The 17,832-nt window shown below is 41.4% G+C and overlaps 1 protein-coding gene across 4 annotated transcripts in view; it reads right to left on the bottom strand.

The window, feature by feature from the left end:
- Positions 1–17,832, bottom strand: part of cbfb (core-binding factor subunit beta) — a 102,068-nt gene that overhangs the window by 15,476 nt on the left and 68,760 nt on the right. For 2 of the 4 annotated variants that reach the window (XM_078544070.1, XM_078544068.1), the window contains exons 4-5: positions 16,669–16,785; positions 13,550–13,652 (exon numbers count right to left, since the gene is read on the bottom strand). In XM_078544070.1, the coding sequence (XP_078400196.1) occupies positions 13,550–13,652; positions 16,669–16,785 (220 nt within the window). The remainder of the gene's footprint in view (positions 1–13,549; positions 13,653–16,668; positions 16,786–17,832) is intronic. The other 2 variants (XM_078544069.1, XM_078544066.1) reach the window with 1 other exon arrangement.

The raw sequence follows: 17,832 nt of genomic DNA on the forward strand, positions 1-17,832 counted from the left end.
TGTGCCTTGGAAGAAACATTACTGTACCACCTGGTCCACAAGCAGTGCTGTAAAGGCACTTACCACTTATCTTCAAGATTCAGCCTTCAGTTGCCAGATTTCTCCAAGGCCTGGGAAACCAGGCAAAAGTAATTTGTAAATAGAATGTTTCGTGAAGGCAGGCAACCTAATTTTAAGTATTTAAAAAACCAACCTGCTTCCCATGAGCAAACTGGTCATCTGCCCCTCAGTCAGTCTCCATTAAAGCTAGAAGTGGTTGAGTTTAAAGGACTTTGGATTCAGATTTTTTACAATTTAACCTCTGACACCACCTTAAACCACCCTCTCACCTAACTTTTGGGAATGAAGATCCAGTCCACAAGAGTGCTGCATTGTATCCTTTGCATATCTAATCCCATATTAGGAGGGATGTCATGGGCTACCTTTATTCATTTTATTTATGCTCACATTGAGACTTTTCTGGTTCTTGGGTCTCAACAGGTTTTGATGTGAATGCATGAACAAAAAGGAGGCTACCATGCTGGTTCAGGCTGTGCGCTGACACTCATCCACTGTCATGTTTTTGGGATTTTGTATCGGTATTTTTCAGGTTCAGCAGCATTAGCCACTCCCATCAATGAACCTTGCACAACCAAAAATCTGCAGTGCACCTTTCCCTAGTGACCAATAACTAGACAAGTTATATCACAACCTCAAGATTACAAGAAAACCCTTACTTAGACATTGAGTACCTGTATTGCTAATAGTGCAACTTAATGAATTTTTCTTTAGCTTCTATGGGAGATAGTGTTTATCCAATCAATGAGACAAGGCTTTCAGCTAACTTTTACATAAAGCTTTCCTGCTAAGGATTGTGTAAATTTACAGAAAGTGGTCTAGTTTTAAGAACAAACTTAACCTTTCCTCTCAAGCTATAACATAATGCAGCCTTTTGGCAATTTTGACTATGAAGCTCAGTGATTTTTCTTAAACCTATCATATGCAAGATCAAGTCTCTAGAAATGTCAATTGCAAGGGACTCCAGCTAATTAGTGTCTAGCTCTCTTTTGAAAAGGACTGAAATAGCTGTCAAACTCACTAACTCCAGATTCAGCACCTTATTTGATGTATAAATGGGATTTCCAGACTTTGTCACTGCAAATTGAATAGAACACGATTTTAAACAGCAAAATGCTGCAATGGAACAAGATATTTGGGATACTCTTTCGAGTTATCAACAGTCACAGATTGCAACTCTTTTGAGTACAATCACAGTTCTTGGTTTCCGGGAGTGGGACATGAACCCACAACCCTCTGATTCAAAGGCGAGGGTGCTATGAACTGAGCCACAGCTGACACCTCAAAGATATTTGGGATGATGAACTAATTAATCCATCATTGTGATAAGCCAAAACAAAGTGCATTCCTGGGCAAGTATCTGATCTGAGTTTCTACTCACCAGGAACTGCAAGAGGTACCTTTTATTCTAGCAGCACAGAAATCCAAGTTGGGAAAAATGATCCAGATGCCAGAATTTCTCTACCCTTTAATATGGGTAGAATCTGCTGCACTTCAGCTTACCCATAGTGATCCAGCCTTTTGCAAGAGATCACTGGAGACAACCTGGCAGCAGGCCAAGCTTACCATTGCAGGCATGTTGCTGCAATTTTAGCCTGCCTTCACAAATTTTGCCTGACTCCATGTAGCCACCAAGGCTTGCTGTACAACCACATTGGCCATAACATCCCACCATTCAAACCCATGGCCTACCAACTGAAGGACATAAAAACAAAAAACTGCGGATGCTGGAAATCCAAAACAAAAACAGAATTACCTGGAAAAACTCAGCAAGTCTGGCAGCATCGGCGGAGAAGAATAAAGTTAAGTATTCTTCTCCGCCGATGCTGCCAGACCTGCTGAGTTTTTCCAGGTAATTCTGTTTTTGAACTGAAGGACATACTTGTTTTGACTCCTGTAAATACTGCTGAGACACACCATATATGTTATTTATGTATCTGATACAGACAAATGTGTAGGTCTAAAGTGCACATTTCTTTAAGTGCAGTTTCACTAGTCACTCCAATAAGCTGGCCTCACATCCTCTATAAATCGAAGACTCCTTTGCTGCCAAATGTCTAACTAAACTGCACTGCAAGCTGCAGATTGTAACAAGGCTTCTCATTTACATACCAAATATGTTTAGCTAGCTCCTAATTGATGCACTGAAATGAAAACCATCCTTGCACTAAGAGTGTGAACTACTTTAGGATGATGTCAGTGATTCCCCCTCGTTTCAAAACTGATGTGGTATCAAAATTACACAATAATGGTTTCTTCTGATATTAACATTATCGATTGCTTTTGCATCTTGGAGTTGGCGATCATTTCCTTGAATTAGTTCACTCTACTAACTGATGTTTAGTATTTGCTTCTACCTTTCCCAGAAACTGACAGCACCCAACTACAATGAATTTATTTTTATGCACAGGCCACAAATACTTTTTAAATATCTACAGCTGGGTTCAACAGAATTTTCTTTGTTTTATTTAACAGCAATCAGCCTGTATTCTTTTGGACCTTCAAACATTCCAAACAGCAATTCTTTACTCTCACTCATTCGCTAAAGGCAGCTGGAGCACTGCATGTTCTATCAATTTGCAATTAAATCAATTTTGATCTTGAATTTACAATGACCCTAAGGATGCATTTTTCCAAATTCTGCAGAACTTTCAATTCTGTGCATCTATCTATACTTGAAACAATATTGCACACAAATTAAAAAGGGAAAAAACCTCTCGTCATGAATAAGTTACATTTTAGAGTTAATTCTTTTCTGGAAAGGAAAGCAGATCTCTCGAAATACTAAATTGCTGTGCACTAATACCAGTCTGTTGATTGCATGACTGTGGGAAGGGTGGAACCTGGCATGGTGTATGAAAGTTATATCATGTCAAGATGGGACAGGACTAATAAACCAGCTGGTGTTTACTTGTATTTTTTCGTAAGGTAATATACCCCAGAAGGTCCAAATGCATAGAATCTACCAACTACAATGCTTAATGAAAGCAAGGGTTAAAGAAGGGGAATATGGTCTGGCTAAATCATCAACTTGCTACCACTGAAAGGCTTCACTGAAGGCAAGTCAACCAGCCTGGTCTACTTAAAGCAGAAAGTCTAAAATAATCATCAAGAACCCATTCAGTTAGAATACAAAGATTGCAAGGCATTTATGCAGATCCCAAATCTTTTCTTGAGTCTGGAAATTTGAAACAGAACAAAGACAACAACTGTGGCATGTAGAATGTTTACCAAGATAATGGAAGAATATCTGTCCATCTTATTTCACAGTTCCACAATTTCTACATTAACCTATGAAGAGAGATTCTGCATGCATAGGTGCAATTCTTGGTGGAAACACTGGATGGTGCTAAAACCAACACCATTGGCTTACGCTAATTGACAGATTAAACATAGATCAATCAGCCCAAAAACAGCGATTCAGAATCTGTGGGTCATCAATTGCAGAATTACATTCCACCACAATCTGTAATCTCATTACCATCAAATCAGTGAACAATCCTGGTTCAATCATTAGCATAGAAGAGCTTGCAGAACACATCCTCTGACTTGCTCTAGGAACCTCAGCACACCTGAAAATGCAGCGTCAATCTGGTGAAGTTACAACACAGGACAACATGCATGCTACACAGTAAAAGAACAGGCTAATAATAATGCAGAGTAATCTCAACTATCAAGTCAAATCTCTGAAGGCTTTGCACATGCAGTTGCAAGGGAATTAAGCAACTAATGGGAGGAAGTGGCGGCTCGATGAATATCTCCCTGCCCCCCACCCCTCCCCCGGACATCCTAAATGGAATCCAGCACAGGTGCAAAAAAAGGCCAAGTGTTTGCAACCATATTTAGCTAGAAGTAGAGAGTGGGTGATCCTTCTCAGCCTCCAATGTCCCCACCACCAGATTCACTCCTTGCGACATCAAGAACTGAGTGTACTGGGTGCAGGTAAACTATGGCCCCAACAACTTCTTGGCTGTAGTGAAGAGCTTTGTGCAACAATTAGCCATACTATTCCAACACAGCCATCTAGTTAATTTGGAAGATCGCCCAAATATGTTCTGTCCACAATAAACAAAAGACATCCAGCTAGCAAATTACCAATAATAATAAAAAAGGATGCTAGAAATACTCAAGTCAGGCAGTCTTTATGGAGAGAAACAGAATTAATGTTTCAGGTCAATGACACTTCAGATGCTGCCTGATCTAAATATTTCCAGCATTTTGTTCTATTTCAGATTTCCAGCATCTGCAGTATTTTGCTTTTGTACCAGTAAATTAGCATGCTATCAGCCTATTCTCAAACATCAGCAGTGCTTTAAAGTGAAACCTTTTTAAAAATTCATTCACGAGATGTGGGCTTCGCTGGCTGGGCCAGCATTTATTGCCCATCCCTAGTTACCCTTCAGAAAGTGATGAGCTGCCATCTTGAACAGCTGCAGTGTGTGGGGCGTCGGTACACCCACAGTGCTGTTAGGAAGGGAGTTCCAGGATTTTAACCCAATGACAGTGAAGGAACGGCGATATATTTCCAAGTCAGAATGGTGAGTGACTTGGAGGGGAACTTCCAGGTGGTGGTGTTCTCATCTATCTGCTGCCCTTATCCTTCTAGATGGCAGTGGTCGTGGGTTTGGAAGGTGCTGTCTAAGGAGCCTTGGTGAATTCTTGCAGTGCATCTTGTAGATGTTACACACTGCTGCTACTGTCCGTCAGTGGTGGAGGGAATAAATGTTTGTGGATGTGGTGCCAATCAAGCAGACTGCTTTGTCCTGGACAGTGTCCAGCTTCTTCAGTGCTGTGGGAGTTGCACTCATCCAGGCAAGTGGGGAGTATTCCATGACACTGACTTGTGCCTTGTAGATGGTGGACAGGCTTTGGGGAGTCAGGTGAGTTATTTTCCACATGATTCCTAGCCTCTGACCTGGTCTTGTAGCCACAGTATTTATATGGCTAGTCCAGTTCTGTTTCTGGTCAATGGTAACCCCTTCAAGGATGTTGATAGTGGGGGATTCAGTGATGGTAATGCCATCAAGGGGCGATGGTTGGATTCTCTCTTGTTGGAGATGGTCATTGCCTAACACTTGTGTGGCATGAATGTTACTTGCCACTTGTCAGCCCAAGCCTGGATATTGTCCAGGTCTTGCTGCATTTGGACATGGACTGCTTCAGTATCTGAGTTGTCGCAAATGGTGAACAGTGCAATCAGCAAACATCCCCACTTCTGACCTTATGGTGGAAGGAAGGTCATTGATGAAGCAGCTGAAGATGGTTGGACCAAGGACATTACCCTGAAGAACTCCTGCAGCAATGTCCTGGAGCAGAGATGGCCAACCTCCAACAACCACAAACACCTTCCTTTGTGCTAGGTATGACTCCAACCAGCGGAGAGATGTCCCCGATTCCCATAAATTCCAGTTTTGCTGGGGCTCCTTGATGCCACACTGTCAAATGCTGCCTTGATGTCAAGGGCAGTCACTCTCACCTCACCTCGGAGTTCAGCTCTTCTGTCTATTTGAACCAAGGCTGTATTGAGGTCAGGAGCTGAGTGGGCCTGGCGGAGCCCAAACTGAGCAGTGAGCAGGTTATTACTAAACAAGTGCCACTTGATGGCACCTTCCATTACTTTACTGATGATCGAGAGTAGACCGATGGGGTGGTAATTGGCCGGGTTGGATTTGTCCTGCTTTGTGTGTACAGGACATACTTGGGCAATTTTCCACAGCCAGGTAGATGCCAGTGTTGTAGCTGTACTGGAACAGCTTGGCTAGGAGCACAGCAAGTTCTGGAGCACAAGTCTTCAGTACTATTGCCAGGGCCCATAACTTTTGCAGTATCCAGTGCCTTCAGCCATTTCTTGATATATGAAGTGATTCGAATTGGCTGAAAACTGGCATCTGATGCTGGGGACCTCTGGAGGAGGCCGAGATGATCATCCACTTGGCACTTCTGGCTTAAGATTGTTGCAAATGCTTCAGCCTTATCTTTTGAATTGATGTGCTGGGCTCCTCCATCATTGAGGATGGGGATATTTGTGGAGCCTCCTCCTCCAGTGAGTTGTTTAAGTTGTCTACTACCATTCATGACTGAATGTGGCAGGACTGCAGAGCTTAGATCTGATCCGTTGGTTGTGGGATCGCTTGGCCCTGTCCATCACTTGCTGCTTATGCTATTTGGCACACAAGTAGTGTGTTTATAGCTTCACCAGGTTAACACCTCATTTTTAGGTATGCCTGGTGCTGCTCCTGGCGTGCCCTCCTGCATTCTTCATTGAACCAGGGTTGATCCCCTGGCTTGATGGTAATGGTAAAGTGGGGGAATATGCCAGGCCATAAGGTCAAGTACAATTCTGCTGCTGCTTATGGCCCACAATGCCTCATGGATGCCCAGTCTTGAGTTGCTAGATCTGTTTGAAATCTATCCCATTTAGCATAGTAGTAGTGCCACACAACACAATGGAGGGTATCCTCAATGCGAAGGCAGGACTTCGTCTCCACAATGACTGCAGTGGTCACTCCTACTGATACGGTCATGGACAGATGCACCTGCGGCAAGCAGGTTGGTAAGGATGAGGTCAAGTATGTTTTTCCCTCACCACCTGCCACAGACCCACATTGTCAACCACATTGCGTGTAGGCCAGACAAGGTAAGGACAACAGATTCCCTTCCCTAAAGGACATTAGTGAACCAGTGATGGGTTTTTACAACAATCAACAATGAATTCAAATTCCACCATCTGCTGTGACGGGATTCGAACCTGGGTCCCCAGAGCATTGACCTGGGTCTCTGGATTACTAGTCCAATGACAATACCACTACTCCATCGCCTCCCCTGCTCATCAATGCTCTATTTGGGTTCAATCAGCACCACTTAGCACCAAGACATTATTGCAGCCTTGATCCATTCATAGACACAAGAGCTGAATTCCAGAGTTGAGGTGAGCGTGACTGCTCTTCGCATCAAAGCAGTAGCAATACTTCATCCCCTTTGTATTTGCTCTCTAGTTATAAAGGTTGTCATTCCATTAGCACCAAGGAGCCCTAGTAAAACTGAAGTTAATGGGATCAGGGGAGGGAAAGACTCCAGTGGTCAGAGTCAACCTGGCACAATTTTCCTCGGACACTAAACATCTCAGCCCCCAGGATATTTGCTGCAGGGGTCCTCTTCTCAGCAATCTAGGTACAAATATCTTTACCTGCTGCAATGGCCCTCTGTTTATCATAATGTCAGAAATAGGGCTGTTTCACTGATGATTGTACAATGCTCAATCCAGTTGCAACTCCTTAGATAATGAAGCAATCCATGCTCACATGCACCAAGAATTGATCAGCAACCAGGCTTCAGCTGGTAAGTGGCACATGTTCAAGCCACACAGATGTCAGGCAATGACAATCAATAAGAGGCTTAACCACTTCCCCATGATACAATAGTAATTCTTATAATTAAATCCTCACCATCCCTCCCAACCCCCTCAGCATCTTTAGGATTATTGATGGCCAGAAACCCTACTGGATCAGCCACATAAATGCCCAGGTCTAAAGCAAGCCTGAAGCTGGATATGCTATGCTGAGTGGTTCACCTCTTGATTCACCAAAACCTCAACCACCTACAAGGCACATTAGAGAGTGATGGAATACTCTCTACTCATCTGGAGGAGTGTAGCTAGAAGTTCAAGAAGTTGAACACCAACCAGGGCTGGCCAGTCAATTGATTGGCCTCCTAAACACCAGATTAAAAATGCACTCTGGATGACTTGAGCACTTTGAGAAATTTGAGTTGATTAGAGACAGCTGTCATATTTCATGAAACTAACTGAATTCTTTAAGGAAATGACTAAAGTTGTAGACAGGGGATGTCAATGGATGTAGGGTATATAAAGTTCCAGAAGGCACTTTAAGGTTCCATATATAGACTCTTAGCTGAAATTCAAGGTCCTGGAATTGAAAACAAAATTATTGACCTGGTGATGTGGCATTGGAAGACAGGCTACATATATGCATTGAAAGAAATATACGACTGAAGATACTTCCTAAAGAATCTGTGCTGGACTCAACTATTCACTATATTTAGTGACTTAAGATAACATAAGCAATCCATAAATCCAAGTTTGATAATGACACAAAGACTGGTGGTATAGTAAGTAGTGTAGATGGAAGTATAAAATTAACAGATACAGACAGAATAAGTGAATGAACCAAGCAATGGCAGATGATTTCAATTGTGTCAGGTCATCTATCTTGTACCAACATGAGTACACCCATACCCTGTTTTAAGTAGTCTTAAATAGTGTACTTGGTTATCAAGTAGTTTAAAGATTGCTACCCATTTATTCACCGTAAATACTACCTACCCCATTATAAATTGTTGGAAATCAGCTGAAAAACTTACTATGTAACCATCAGCACAATCACCAGCAGGGTGAAACGATAAATGTTTCTCCATTCTCTACTAGACCACCAGCCTCCGTTCCTCCTGTCAACAGCCATTTTTATTTGGCTGGACTTGCACTGAAGGCTCTGCATGTTCTACAATCAGTGGTAGTTGCAGTGGAGCAGAAGCCCACAGCCATCCGTACTCTCACTTGCCACAGGAGGTTGACCAGGAGCCTGGCAGCTCCGACCCCAAACACCATCAGCTCACCCCTGAACCCCAGGGCTTACCCAAGTGCCTGACAGCCACCAGCACCATGGCAAAGCAGAGCATCATGACAAAAATGCACTGACTAGTGCCTCCACCATCCCGACAGCAGTCGCTGCCTCTGTGGGAGGAAGAGGGACCAGCCCGAAAAGCTGTCTGGCTCGTGCAGAACTGGTGAACCTTGCTTCAGAAAAATCATAGACGCAGATCACTGTCCTAATATCCCAATGGTGTGTGTTATAGCATTCCCAGGAATAACCCTTGAACAAAATATGAACACTGATTTACAATATCTGAAAGCGGTAACAAAAATTCACACAAGCAACCTGGTCAAAGGATGAAAACAAACTAACATGAATATTTTACATATTGGTGCCAAAAAATCTTGGTTAGGAACTCATCTTCTGATAATATACATATTTAAACGTGAAAATTTGCTTTGATACAAGTAGTATAACTAGTGGTTTCCAGGAATGTATCTACTAATTAAAATAAGCTATTCTTGTATTATTAAATGGTGGAAAGCTAGAAGCAGTAGAAATACCAGATTTAAGGGTGCATTGACACAAATCACTAAAATGTAGTCATCAGGTACAAAAACCAAAAGGCTAATGGAATGTCTGCCTTTATTATTACAGGGCAAATACAAAAGGGGTTTGTCGGAACACCTTCGGTCTGTCTGCAAGCATGACCCAGACCTCCCTGTCACTTGCCACTTCAACACACCATCCTGCTCTCATGCCCACATGTCCATCCTTGGCCTGCTGCAATGTTCCAGTGAAGCTCAACACAAACTGGAGGAACAGCACCTCATCTTCCGACTAGGCACTTTACAGCCTTCCGGACTGAATATTGAGTTCAACAATTTTCGATCATGAACTCTCTCCTCCATCCCCACCCCCTTTTCCCAATAATTTATATATATTTTTCTTTTCCCACCTATTTCCATTATTTTCAAATGTATTTCCAGCCATTGTTTTATCTCTACCTTTTAGCCTATTTTGATCCCTTCCCCCCACCCCACCCGGGCTATCTGTCCCTTGCTTGTCCTGCTTTCTACCCTTAATGTCACCATTAGCACATTTCTTAGCTAATATCACCAACGTCAACACCTCTGTCCTTTTGTCTATGACATCTTTTGGCAATCGCCACCTATCACTGGCCCTCTATCCAGCTCTACCTGTCTCCCCCCCACCTCCCAAACCAGCTTATATTTCACCTCTTTTCTATTTTTCCTTAGTTCTGTTGAAGAGTCATGCGGACTCGAAACGTTAACTGTGTTCCTCTCTGCAGATGCCGTCAGACCTGCTGAGTTTTTCCAGGTATTTTTGGTTTTGTTTCGGTTTTCCAGCATCCGCAGTTTTTTGCTTTTATCTCAAGGGTTTGTATAGCTTTGTTAAAGCTATACAAAGCCCTGGTTAGATCACATTTGGAGTACTGTGTATAGTTCTGAGTACCATCACACTATAGAAAGGATAATGACAGTGGCAGTAGTGTAGCACAGCTTCACCAGAATGTTACAAGCTCTCCAAGGGTTAGATTATGAGAGATTATATACACTAAGCTTGTAATTGTTGGAATATAGAAGATTAAGAGGTGATTTGATTGAGGTTTTTAGAATTTTGAAAGGAATTGATAGGGTAGATAAAGAGAAACCTTTTCCAATGGTGGGAAGTTTAGGACAAGGAAACAACCTTAAAAACAGCCAGCCAGGAAAGTTAGGAAACAATTCTTAAAGGTTGGAGAAGTGTGCAGTTCTCTCCCATAAAAAGCAGTGGATGCTTGCTCAGTTAATTTTAAATCTAAAAATCAATAGTTTTTGTTAGCCAATATAGAAAAGGATATGGAGCCAAGCCAGGTGGATGGAGTCAAGGTACAGATTGCCGGAGAAGGCTCGGTTACTTCTGTTCCTATGTTTCCAATGCAGCAAGACAAAGCTTAAAGTCAGCAGCTCCCAAACCAACAAACAAGCAGCACAAGTGCACAAGAACATCATAACTTCCAAGTTCTCCTCCAAGTCACACAACACATCATTCGATTGTCATTCCTTCATTGTCACTAGGTCAAAATTCTGGAACACTCTATCCAACAGCATTGTGGAAGTGCCTTCAACACAAACTGTAGAGTTCAAGCACCGCCAACACCCATGTTCATGAGCTAAATCTATTAACTCAATATACTGTTTAAAAGCCAGTTTCTCTCCCCTTCTGTCCACATACTATCCATTTATATCCAGGCAGATAAAACTAGGCAAAAAGATGTCTGAGGCTTCAGCACAATCTACACTGAAAATGAAATACGCTTCTGCAAGGGCTACATTGTCAGGGATCAGTTGGTTTAAAAAGAAACAAAACAAAGAGAGGAGAGGTGAGAGTTTTCCTGGTATCCTGTCCAACACTTCCTCAAAGCTATTACAAATCAGATTCAAGTGGTCATTTACCTCAGTCAACTTGTGAGATCTTGCCGTGTTCAAAATAATTTTCCACAACTTCCTACATAGCAAAGCGCTTTTCAAAGTAATGCAATACATAAGAGCATTTTGATATGAGCAATATGGTAAGGTGCCATAAATGGAAGACTTTTTTTAAAAATGGACTAAAACTGATAAATCACAACATGAGTGAAATATGCAACTAACAATATTAGACTGGAGGTCATAATCAGCAAGTGAGTGGGGTTATTTTTGATTAGGGCTGCTTCCACCCATGACATAAAACTGTCAAGTTCTCCTCCTACTCAAATATCCAGTTTGCACTGTTCCATTAGATTGGATGCACTTTACACCAAGGCAGTAGCACAAAATTCAAATGCAGTTCAAGACATATACAGACCCACATTGTGATAGTTACGACCGTTGAAAAAATATGCATGTCTGTTAGCGAGTTCTTGTGCATAACTTACTGAATTGATCTTTCAAGCTGAGGCAGCATGCAAATAAGACAGGAGCGGGAGGAAGCATGCTCAGCAATGAAATGCAACACAACGAGCAGGATCAGTATGCACACAAGAGACAGACATACATAAATACAGATATAGCGGTTGCGAGGAAGAGCAGAAGGCAAAGGATGCACGAGAAGGAAAGGGGTGAGGGAAAGGAGGGAGAACAAAGATGTATAATATTATACATCAATAGCCCCTCCTGTACCTTGACTATAACTTTATTTACAGAGGGAGTAATACATACAAGCTGCATTTTGCTGTGAAATCTGGAACTGCAATCTCTGTAGGGGGTAGTGGGTCAGGTGGGTGGAGTAATGATAGTTATTTCTGTTTTACTAAAGGAAGGGACTGTAATCTGTTCTCTATTAAAGTCATTTCAAATAAGGAAACACTTTTTTTGCTTTAAACAGCTTTAAAAAACAGAGGAATGTGTGTTCTGCCAGGAAAAGCACAGCCACTGTATAATGCTGGATTGCTTACAGAGCACCAACAGATCAAGCACAGCTGGGTTAGTTTAAAGTTTATTTTAATATGCCTTAAATATTGACATTCATCTTTATTTAAAAAATAGATCAGTTGCTAAGTTTATCATTTATGCACTGAACAGCCCAACTGTCCCACCCAGCTGGGTGTTCGTAGGAGTGCAAAAAAGACTCCGGTTCAACAGGAATTTGAGCTCCAAACCAGACATACAAAGCACCAAAAAGAACAAGTGCAGGTGAGCTGCTACCACAACTGGAGTACTAGAATTGGCTGGAGAGGTATTTTGCTTTACAATTCCCATTAGAAGAACCAATGTTGTGAATTACGTATCATTTTCATGACTATGCATTTAAAATCAAGCCGTCAGGCTGCAGCTTACATAGGACAGAAATGTTTTACATCTCATTTTAATTTGAATAAAACAGTAAAGAACTAAGACCACGTGGATCGAATCCCTTCTTATCTGGGCTGGATTTAAGTCACTTACGAAGATATGAGTTTTAATCCAGTTTATAATGGGTGTAAATCCAAAACAGAAAACTGATGATTCCTTAGCACTTATTTAGAGATGCTTTTTTTACACCAGCAGAAAATGAAAGTGATGCACTAGTGTAATAGTGGGTCATTCTGGAGGAGGCTGGGTTTAAAATTTGCTTTAGGAGTAAAAGGGACCTTACCCAGCCATAACCTGGGAATTACTATAATGGACACAGCCAGTGTTACAATTTCTCAGTAGTACAAAAGCAAAATAATTAAGGTACTGGAAATAAAATGAAAACAGAAAATACTAGAAATGATCAGCAGGTATGACAATATCTGGAGAACAGAGTTAGTGCTTCAGGATAATGACTTATCAGAACTCCAAGCAGATCTCTCCACAGATGCTGTCAGACCTGATTATTTCCGACATGGTTTTTGTTTACAATTTCTAAGGACTGACATTTTTCACTGCACAGAATCACAAGTTACAGCACAGGAGGCAGCCATTTGGTTCTCCATGTTAATGCTGGCCCTTAAAAAGGAGCAATTCACCTAGGCCACTGCCCTGCCTTCTTGATCCTTCAACGGGAACAGTTTTTCCCTATTTACTCTGTTTGGGCACCTTATGATTATGTATAACTCGATCCAATCTCCTCTCAACCTCCCCTTCTCCAATCCATCTCTGTAACTAAAGCTCCTTACCCCAAGTTCTTTAGGAGGATAAGACCAGATAAAATCACTGCTGACTATGAGGAATAACTGCATCTCCACAAAGGATATGTTAAACTTGGAAGGAAATCATGCTTCCCAAATGTATAGTAATTCCCTAGAAACCTCTGTAGCACTACTACTTTCTAATAAACTTTTACTTAAGATTTTCTGGAACACAAATAAATAGTATCACATGCTATAGCAGAGTAATATCCCTTCCCTCCCTAACTAACACAAAAAGTGTCCTAACCTCTCACCTCCATGTCGTCTCGATGGGATCTTTCCCTCTCCTCAAAGTCCCTGGCTCTCCGTTGGGCATCCTCAAATGCCTGCCGTGCCAAGGCATCCTCCTGCTACAAGGAAAGAATAAGTAACTGAATGCAAGCTGGAATAAAATAGCCAGAGTCATTAGAATTAGTAAGGACTTCAAGAATTTTCAGCTGAATCTCAGGAGATTATATTCTAAGGTTCACTCAACATGTTTGGTCAAATAGGAGATTTCATACACACTGAATGATAACTGTTACAGGAGTGACAACTCAGTTGTCACTTCTGTAACACAGTTATCAGTGTGTATGAAATCTCCTATTTGACAAAGCCTGTTGAGTGAAAAATATCAATGAAAGTCATTAGAATCAACATATTAAGGACTTCTGCCTCTGTCTCTTCCAATTTCCATAGCACAAATCTAGTGTAATGGTAGCCGACTAGCGAAAACAACGAATTTCCAAAGTTGCTGAGTTACACTCCAATATTCTGCTATAAAAATAAGTCCCCAGCATTCAGTTCTTACTCTGCCCACAGTTTCACTGTATCTGACAAATTTTATTGGTCCAAAATATTTACCAGTGATAATTCTATAAATGACAATTCTATAAAAGTTTCCTAAAAGCAAATGTACAGAGCTTGAAATTGGACTCTTAGCACTCGGCTTTTGGGTACAAGTGCCCTCAGAGCTCCAAAATGGCAGAGTGGCTCAATCATACAAGCTATGCTGGTGCAGGTAATAGTGGGTGTGCAGTTAGCATGCAATGCTTATTGGATGCCAACATTGTTACTTTGGAGCTCAACACTCCAGAAAACACCCTCTTTTAACCTCACATAATAGAACACATTCAGCAGCAGGAGGGACCTTGCATCAGCACTATTTAAAGGGATCATCCACTACTTACAAGTTACTTACTGGCTGATTTCTTCTGGATGTTACTATGATTTTACAAGCATTAGGTGTTTTCAAGATGCAAAATTCTACAGGGAGTTGTGTGGCAGTAGCTGATGGACTATTTGCTGACTTCAAGGTTTCTGCATAAAGCAGTTGCACCCAGATCTGACTGTACTATGGCTCTTGGAATACAGCATGAATTGAAAGAAAGGCCATACAGGGTGGGCCAAGCTGCTTGGAAGATAAGTATTTCAGATTTAAATCATCCTGAAACTATAAAAGGCATGATAAGATACCCATTAAAAGTACACAAATGAAAAATACTCGCATTTGTATGGCATCTTTCATCATCACCTGAAATCTTAAAGCACTGTAATCCATTCCAGCCAAGAACTGAAGAACAGAACAAATAAGCCATAGATGGCCAACTGGATAGTTTATGAACATGCCATAGCACCAGGTATAACATTATTCAAATCAGTGAGCCAAAATTCCTTAACATTTTCACCATGATAACAGCACATCAGTAACTCATTGCTTGACTAGAGTCACAGGTACGAGGAAATTGTCTTTCTGCCCAAAGCATCAGGTTCCCCGTACACAGTTACTTATGAATCCACATAGGAAGGGGACTTCATCTTAGCTTCTCCTTCATTTGAACAGCTATTCACCCAATTTCATGTAGTGAGTCAGCATCACAGATACCAAACAAGACAACAAATTATCTTCTGGAATCTTTGATTTGCTGAGTCATCGGTACAGTGCAGGACATGCTGGTGCCAAAATAGAAATGTTAAGTTACAGATGTTAACCTCATATCTTGATGCAACTACTTTAGGAAGTCACCCACAGGGCCATTCCTTCAAATCCAATATGGAGAACAGATTCCAACTGCAAAGACGCAGCTCTGTTAGATCCAAAGGCAGTTAAAAGATTTGAGCCCTTTATACAGTACATTTAAAGTAGAAAGATGTGCCGCAGCACTTCACAAAATCGAAGGGTCCCACAGAAGTTCGGGGGTGGGGGGGAAGAAAGGAGGGAGAAACCATACATCTGGCAAGAACTAAAAACAAAAGGTTGAAGGGATATGCCCAAAACTTATACAAATATTGTTTAAGAGCTCAATTGCCTATGATTCGGTGCAACTTAAATAAGTCTCCCATAAACCAGACAACAGGCAAGCCCTTTGTGTTCATAATGCATACTACATTTCAATATGTTGTACCAAGTGTTTAATATGCTATAAATGTGGATTCAAGTGCACTCTCATCATGCATACTTCTTTGTAATGCAATGCTAAAGCTATTACCAGAATAGAATGCCTTATTTCTCATCACTATTCAATTTTTTCCTTCTATTCGTGAAGACATCAAAATCTTTTCTAGGATACAGTTCCATGTATAGCAGACACCTTTTCATACACTACCCAGGTGCCAATTATTCATGTGAGCCATGACAGCAAACTCTTCCAAGTGCAGGAAGGTGACCTGATCATGTTCTCACCCAATGTCTGTAAAACTGCAGCACCTTTGCCCAGTTGAGCCAGTTAATTCAGCAAAGACTGGAAATTGAACATGGAACCTTGATCAGTCTGAGTGGCTGACTCGCTAGATAAACTTGAATATTTCTAAAAACAAATCTAGTACTGAATGGGTGAAAGTCAATTGAAAGTCTTTTTCAAGACTGTTATAAGCACTTGGAAATAAGTTCTGACATGTTGGCACAGCCAATGGCAGGTTGCAGACTATATTTCTGCCATTTTGGCATCACAAACAGTGCCTAAAAGTGTCAGTGAAAGACTCATGAAGCTATTGTGGCTAAACTGAAGAGGAATTCACGAAACAAGGAATCAAAGGCCAAATTCTATTCCTACTATCTGTAGCACAGTATACTAGCAGGTTAACAGACCAACAAGTAACTTTCATTATGCAAAATTATTTACAACTCAAACCAATTTATAAATGAATTTAAAAAGACAGAATGGTTATACCAACACTTGTTTTTAAACTCAATTCATTTGTGGTGTTAACTTAGTAGAATACCAACTTGGTGCTCATGGGCCAGAACAGCAGAGTGCTATAACAAGAGACTTCTACATGCAGTCAACAATGAACAAAAATATACGCATACATCTTTCAGATAGGAGCTACTAGTGAACATGATACAATTTTAAAGTAAAAGAATGCATTGCCCATTTTCTTGCTTACCTGTGCACGATCTTCATCAAACTCCAGACATCCCATGCCATCAAGTCGCTGGAGGTCGATCCAACCCTTCCAGATCACACAAACTCCATTAAGAATCATGGGAGCCTTCAGGCACACCTACATGTTAAGAACAAGATACTGAATTAAAAGTTAAGGACTGATGATAGTTGCTGGTTCTAAGTAGTAATTCACAGACCATGAAAGAAGTTGCAGCTGCAGCAAGCAATTTTATATAATGGGGAATTAAAAGCTACAATAAATTTCTTTGAGACAATCACATTACATGCCCAAGAATTACTGATTGTTATAAGAACATTTCATTACCGCCTATAAATTCTCCTGATTTTAGTAGAATTCTTGGAAGATAAGGCAGCATCACATTTTAAGGAGGCTGAAATCTGATCCATTCTCCCATACCATAAAAAGTTGGTTACTGTGGCTACAAGAGGTCAGGGGCTAGGAATCCTGTGCCAAGTAACTCACATCCTGACTCCCCAAAACTTGACCACCATCTACAAGGCACAAGTCAGGTGTGTGATGGAATACTCCCCACTTGCCTGGATGAGTGCAGCTCCCACAACACTCAAGCTTGACACCATCCAGGTCAAAGCAGCCCACTTGATTGTTTGTGGATGTGGTGCCATTCATTCCCTCCACCACTGACGGACAGTTGCAGCAGTGTGTAACATCTACAAGATGCACTGCAGGAATTCACCAAGGCTCCTTAGACAGCACCTTCCAAACCCACGACCATTACCATCTAGAAGGGCGAAGGCAGCAGACAGATGGGAACACCACCACCTGGAACTTCCCCAAATCACTCACCATCCTGGCTTGGAAATATATCACTGTTCCTTCACTGTCACCGGGTCAAAATCCTGGAACTCCCTCCCTAACAGCACTGTGGGTGTACCTGCACACCACAGACTGCAGCAGTTCAAAGCAGCAGCTTATCACCATCTTCTCTGGGGCAACTAGGGATGGACAATAAATGCTGGCCCAGCCAGCGAAGCCCACATCCCATGAATGAATTAAAAAAGATAGTGTAACCGTTGTTTTTTTATATTTTTATATTTCTGGTTGTTTACCACCTGAAGTAAATTAGAAACCACATTTTAAAAGGAAAACAATCTCAGGACTTTTTTGGATTGTGTGTTATCACTC

Source organism: Cetorhinus maximus, chromosome 6 (genome assembly GCF_964194155.1).
Source record: "Cetorhinus maximus chromosome 6, sCetMax3.hap1.1, whole genome shotgun sequence".
Lineage (NCBI taxonomy): Eukaryota > Metazoa > Chordata > Chondrichthyes > Lamniformes > Cetorhinidae > Cetorhinus > Cetorhinus maximus.